Source organism: Phaethon lepturus, unplaced genomic scaffold (assembly GCF_000687285.1).
Source record: "Phaethon lepturus isolate BGI_N335 unplaced genomic scaffold, ASM68728v1 scaffold277, whole genome shotgun sequence".
Taxonomy (NCBI): domain Eukaryota; kingdom Metazoa; phylum Chordata; class Aves; order Phaethontiformes; family Phaethontidae; genus Phaethon; species Phaethon lepturus.
Genome location: NW_010549572.1, coordinates 63,704 through 70,200, shown reverse-complemented (window position 1 = coordinate 70,200; position 6,497 = coordinate 63,704). Strand labels below are relative to the sequence as shown.

At 40.8% G+C, this 6,497-nt stretch overlaps 1 protein-coding gene across 1 annotated transcript in view; it reads left to right on the top strand.

Annotated features, from left to right (window-relative positions):
- Positions 1 to 2,974, top strand: part of MRPS6 (mitochondrial ribosomal protein S6) — a 19,626-nt gene extending 16,652 nt beyond the window's left edge. The window contains exon 3 of the mRNA XM_010290284.1: positions 2,336 to 2,974. Coding sequence (XP_010288586.1) covers positions 2,336 to 2,516 — 181 coding nt within the window. The 3' untranslated portion in view covers positions 2,517 to 2,974. The remainder of the gene's footprint in view (positions 1 to 2,335) is intronic.
- The last annotated feature ends 3,523 nt before the right edge of the window (positions 2,975 to 6,497 follow it).

Genomic DNA, 6,497 nt, shown 5'->3' with positions numbered 1-6,497 from the left:
CCCTAAACTTTTAACTGGGTGGCATCTCTTAATTTTGGAGACCAGAAAATGGTAGGCAGTTCAGTTTTCCAAATACATTAAGCTGAATCCTGCTCCCCATCGAAGCCTGTGATGATTTGCGAGGGAGACTGAGCCTGCCAGAGTTCCTCCAAATCCTTCTTGAGGCAAGTTACTCCTGTAGCTCTCAGTAGCCCTGCTGCAGTCAGAGGAGCAGCACCTTCGCTGACGTGACCTGGCACTGGTCCCTTGGCTTCAGTGACGCTCGGCCGCAGCCCGCACCAGCTGGGCATCTCTTCTGCAGGACTCGTTGCTTCAGTACAGGCTGCAGGGAGATTTTTTTCCATCAGACCCCTCACATACAAGAATTCAGTCTGGTCTTTCTGAAAAAGACTTCAGAGTCAAATTGTGGCTATTAAGATTTTCAGGATTAGGAGGTCTGGCTAAGGAGAAGTTTCTTCACTGTGTTTTCCATGGGTGGATTCCACCCTTGTGCAGTAATTCAGCACACGCTACTTGAGTCATTTCTGGCCCAATGGGTCCACTCTCTGTGTAATATTTTTGATGTAACACATTTAGTTGGATGAAACTGAACGCGATGCAGCGTGAAGAACATGAGTGTGTCTTCTGTTGTTCATGACTCCATCCTCCTGTATTTCGTGTTCACACTTGGAGTTCAGCTTCTGGTCTTGGGGACTTACCATTCAAGATTACTTTTATGAAGGTGGACTATGAAGTGTGGTGCCTGTGGCATAGTTGATGTAGTAGGAATCCACCCGTCTTGCAGAACAAATTCCTCTGTCGGGTACAGTTTTTAAATCAAACTGGGATGCTTGATCCTGCTTGTGTAATATGACTTTATTTAAGGGGTACCACTTTCAGATTATAGTGACGCTTCATGGGGAGGTGTGCTTGAGTGGACTCCCACTCCAGGAAAGGAGAGCTTTAGTAAGAGGATGCATAAAGATTAAAATAAAATAGCTAGGTTGGAAGTGCTGTGCTGTACATTTAGCCTTTAAATTACTGCTAGTCTTGGAAACAAGGTTCTCTTCAGTAGGATTTCTGAGACTGTTGTGGTGTCTTTTTACTATACTGTAGTTAGTGCCATGCCAAATGCAGACAAAGTGATGAAAAATGTTCTGGTTACAGCTCCGTTGACAATGCTGGCTCATTCACAGCATTTCAAGGGAGGAGGGATGGCCAGTGACATGGCTCACTCATTTTTTGCAGTAGTATGATGGCTGGCACTAGGTCACTCATAACTTGCAGGAATAATAGACATAATGTTGCTAATGAATTTAAGGTACATCTTATGTTAAGAGACAGGATCTGAATTTGCATAACTGAGATTAAGTTAATGAGCATTGTGTAGTTCTGTCCCTTGTCTGAAATGGGGCTCATGAAGTGCAGTAGACCTCTTTGCTTGTTTGGGTGTACTGCAGTTCTAAAAGCCTCCTGCAAAATCATAGTTGAGCTCATGCACAAGGTTCAGTTCTTCAGCAAAGGAGTTTATTGCGAAAGTGACCTTGATGACCCAAGATATTAATGGGGAGCAACGTTCTCCTTCCTGTAGGTAGGCGGTCAGCTTTTTCTTTATAGGTATCAAAGATAGCTGTGTGGTGAACACAAAGTGCTTACCTGGAGCAGGGCGTTTTATACGTGCTTTGCATGTGTGGAAGTAAGACCTTTCCAGTCCCCCCAAGGTCAGCATGACAATATGCTCGCCAAGTCCCAAGTGCACGAGTGGGAATCGCCTGTATGCGGCTTCAGCTTCCGCCCTCAGATTGAAAATTTAAGACCTGTTCACATCAGATGTGCCTAATTTGGGATAAGTCCATCTGCTTGGGTTTCTTTTGCTGTTTTGTTTTAACTTCCATTCAGCTTTGAAGCAGAACTTTAAAGGAAGAAACGTGCTTGTATGTATATAAGCTTGAGGTGTTTCACACTGGCATCTGTTCCCCAAAGAAAACAATGCTGTGAATTTGAGGAAGGGGAATGCATGTAGGTGAAATGAATGTGCCATCCTACCTTTTTTTTAAAGACTATTCAAATCAAGGTGTGGAAATTAATGGAATAGGTACAAGAAGAGTAAGTTCTCTTTAATCTCCTTGGGTAAGCAGTGCTGTACAACAAAGACAAGTTCAGGCTGAGCCTTCAATTGAACTTTTCTTATTTGAGATCAAGATAATACTGAACTTTTGTTTAAAACAATTTTGCTACTGAAATGTAAGAAAAAAATAGAAAATGTCATTTAAGAAATCCCACAGAACAGTTACTTGAATTAAAGTTGTTGCAGTAGAGGTATTTTTTTTTATTGTGTGTATGTTTCTCATTGCAGGTATTTTTTGATAGACTTAGAGGGCCCACCTTCGATTGTATCGACCATGATGGATCATTTAGGACGTGATATTGATGTAATTAGACGTGCTTTTATAAAGCATCCTGTGTCAAAGACAGAAGAATGCAGTGGCATAATCCCAGTCAACTATGAAGATAAACTAATTGCCAAGAAGAAGTAAATATTCCAAATAGCATGTTTGAAACTTTAAAAAAAAAACTTTTATTCCTGCTTCAGAAAACAATTGTGATAACTAATGTTCATCAAAAATAATCAGTTTTGGCCATGTTATGTGTGTGGTATAGTACACTATCTTAGGTTACTGTAACATTTGAGGTTTCTTTTTGTTTCAAATAATTTGAATAGACTTAATCTGTATGCTTATCTTGATATTTGACAACTCTGAAAATTGATTTTCTTTTCTCTTAGAGCATTACATTGATAATGAAGATTTATCCATCATCAGAATGCTAAAAATAGCATTCTTTTCTAAAGACAGATTACTTCAGGATATGTATCTTTACATAAAAGATTAAGAAGTCTACAGTGTGAATATAGCAGTATAGGATGTGATTTGTTGGAGGGATTTTTTTTGCTTGTTTTTGGAAAAAGGTAATAAAAGTTTGATCAAAAATAAAACTTGACTCATTTTTTTAAAAGCAGAAAAGGTACAAGAAAAAATAACTTACCACCAAAAGACATGTCATACTTTTTTCTTTAAGGTAATAACTCTGTTCAAAGTACAGGTAAAAAAATTATTCCCTACAGAAAAGGCCAGAAACTTCCAGGCTGCAGGTTAGAGAATAGCCGTGCTTATATATGAACAGAAGAATAAACGATGCTTTGTTTTACCATCAGCTAGATTCAGGTGGACACTTCAAACGGAGAAAAATGTCAGGACTAAGGTCTTAACGTATATTTTGTCTTTCTTTTGCCCCTGTAAAAACAGGCGAAACAGCAATGCGTGTGAAAGATGATGTTAATGTAGTACGACCTCCTGCAGGTCTGACATAAATTCAGTAATTTCCAGAGGATCTCCATGTGTCCCCCACGCTACTGAAGGAACGCACTGGCCATTTCTTCCAACTAAGGAGCGTGTGTGTAATTCCTGTAGAAAAAAGTAAGTTGACGCATGTTGTTAGGCAAAGAGGATGTTCTTTACCTGAATAAAGCTTCATCTAGAAGCTCCCTCCTCCAGCGCCGCAGTGTTGTGCGTTGCCAAAGGGAAGGCCAGTCTGAAGGCCAAGGTCAGATTCCTGGAGACCTGTGACAGGCTGCTCTGCAGCATGCTATTTCATCACGAGTTTGTCTGTTGTCTTTTGTGGAGGCAGCTGGGTCATTTTTGGGGAGAGATACTGCCTTTTTTTTTTTAGATACAGAACTTCGGAGGAGAAAGAAATGAGCGTTTCTTCTGAGTATCTTCTTGTTTTAAGGAAAAAGTGAATTAGAAAAATGAAAGAGAAAATTTTCTTTCTGTATATCTTTATTTAGGAGACATGAATGTGTGTGTGGTCTTGGTGGTTCCTGTCCCCGCCCCCCCTCCTGATTTTTCGGTTTTCTTTTTTTAAATCTGCTTTTCTTTTAAGAGCAGACTGTCACATTTTGTCTCCTCTTTCCTGGAAAAAATGTTGGGAGAATAGAGAAAATGCACTACGTGTTTCCTGAAGCTGGATCTATATTAGGTGTACTTTTTTTTTTTGTAGTTGCTGCCAGTTTTGATCACATAATTTCTATGTGCACCGGTGCCTGCTCCAGGCAGAGCTTTACTTATCAACGATTTTTGCTTGTAGGACAGACCTTTCTGCCATACGGGTGTGAGCTTAGCTAGGAGTAGTCATAGGTTTGTCAGTCTATGCTAAGCGTTTGGCTCTTTGAGCTGCCCTTTCTGGTGGGCTGCTGAAAATTCAGGTTCACAGCGCAGAAACTACAAGTAGGGAAATACAGAACGCTTTAAAGAATGCGTTTTACTCAAAAGTTTCTCAGAAGCTTTACTTAAATAGAAAGTGAACAGAAAGCCTATAGTTTAAAATCACTTTGCCTCTGACTAGGTCTTTAGGTCCCAGGTTTCATTTGAGTAGAAAGGAGAATATATCAGCTTTCAGCTTCACAAAATGAAGAAGATTTTCAACAGAGGCTGTACACATATAAATGTTGTATGTTTGTCTTTATTCAATTTCCTTTAGCGTAGTATTCAATTTTGCATTTAATTTGTTCCAATTTCTAGGTTGACGTCTGCATTTCAGTAGGAGAATCCTAGGTGCTCATTAGAGATGAGCCCATCAGCTTATTATTAAATATGTGCCATTATTTGTTGTGAATTAGGACCTTTGATCAGTCGGACATTCGTGCCCCTCTTTTCTGTGGGGCCCATTTCTGATCTTAACAGAAGACTGACGGATGTCAAGAGCAGAAGACTTGGGCTTCTCAGTCCAGCTCATCCCAAGGGTGGATCAACAGTAGCACATCTCTCGGAGCCTCAGCTGCTCCCCAAAAAATACAGCAGTGCCGGCTCTGAGGGAAAGCGGTCTCCAGTAGGCCACAAAACAAGGCGTAGGGAGATGTTACCAAGCCTGTTTTCCTGTCTTCTGAAGCAGTGAATGTGCAAAGGGGAGTGACTGAAAGTCTTCTCTGCCTTTGGGATGGAAACACTGACCACTGAAACCAGTGGCCACAAGCAGAGCCCTGCTTGCTGGACTGGTGCGTGGTTACATAAGCACTGGTGCTTTCTCAGCAGCAGGATTTATTTATAAAAAGCCTGCTGAATAGCTGGCTCTCAACTGGATGTACTATTTTCTTCATAATTGATAGTTTCTAATATGAACATAATTTTTTTTTTTAATAGGGGGTAGGGTGGGGGAGGCTAAGGATGGAGTCTTGGGTTACAATTTGTTTAGCCCAGTCAGCCACCCAGACTGGTAGTTAGCTATTTTGAGAAGCTAATGCATAACAGTGTGCGCCTTCTCTCTCAATAGCTGTAAACGCAGGGATGGACACTGGAGTATATCAGAAGATTTGAGCAGTTCTGGGTTTGAGCAAACAGTCTGAGTTGTGCCATGGGAGAAAGTGAATAACTGTACCCTGAATGGTCATAAATTCTCCTGCAGAGAGGGTATGTAAGGGAATATATATATATTCTATATATCTATATATAGAATATAGCGGAAGCCTTAGCACGTCTTTCAGGTGTGTTTGCCTTTTTGATCACTGATAGCTATTTTGTCCCACTGGGCTGTAAGCAACTCTTGATCTCCAAGAATAAAATTTCAGGACGCTATGTGGTGTCGCTGGAGAGCCAGAAGAGTTTGTGCAGCCAAACCATGGTCAAATACCTAAAATGTCAGACTCCATTGGCACTCCCAAAGGCCTAAACAGTTTGAATACCAGTGCTTTAAATTTTGTTTACTAAAGAATCCGATAGTGAAGCTCTTCAACCCTTCCTTAGATTATGTTCCCAAGTGTATAAAAGAAGTAGTTTTATGCTCCTAGATAGTCTGGTTTTCTTGTTTGCGGATTGTGGAGAAACACTGAGTTGGGTAAGTATTAAAATAACAACTGGCAGTTTTCCTGGCTCAGGAATGTTTTCACTGTCTTAACCTTCAGCAAACAAATGAACACAAGTGGTTTTATGGTGAAGATCTTAGGTATGTCTTCAATCACTTCTTTTTTCCTGATCATCTTTCTCTTTCTCGGATGAATCTTGTACTCTGGAGGTTTCTTCAGCAAACTGAGGGCTCTGCACCATCAAAGCACTCAGCACTTTGCTTTCAAAGCACTTGGTGTGACCACTGGCTTGACCCCAGGAGGTTTGTGCATGCAGTGATTTGCTCCCACGGACTCAGAGCCTGTGCATTTTCTGTACATCTGACTAGCCTGTCAAAGTCCTGTTTGTTGATAGTGTGAGCTTAAAGAATTTCAGGATCCTCAGTGTCAGCAGAATATTTCTGTCACTAAATGTTTTAATGACACTCTGAAAATCATCTTTCAGCTGGACTTCTATTTAGGAGTAAATTGTGGGAGCTGCAGGCTGAGCTGGGTACAGCAAACACGCAGGGATATATTGCTTTGGAAATTATCTGAGGAGCTGTTAGAATGGCAACAGTCAACATGACTCATGGGCTCCTACTGTTGAATCTAGGCTTTGATCACTGAAACATATTACCTG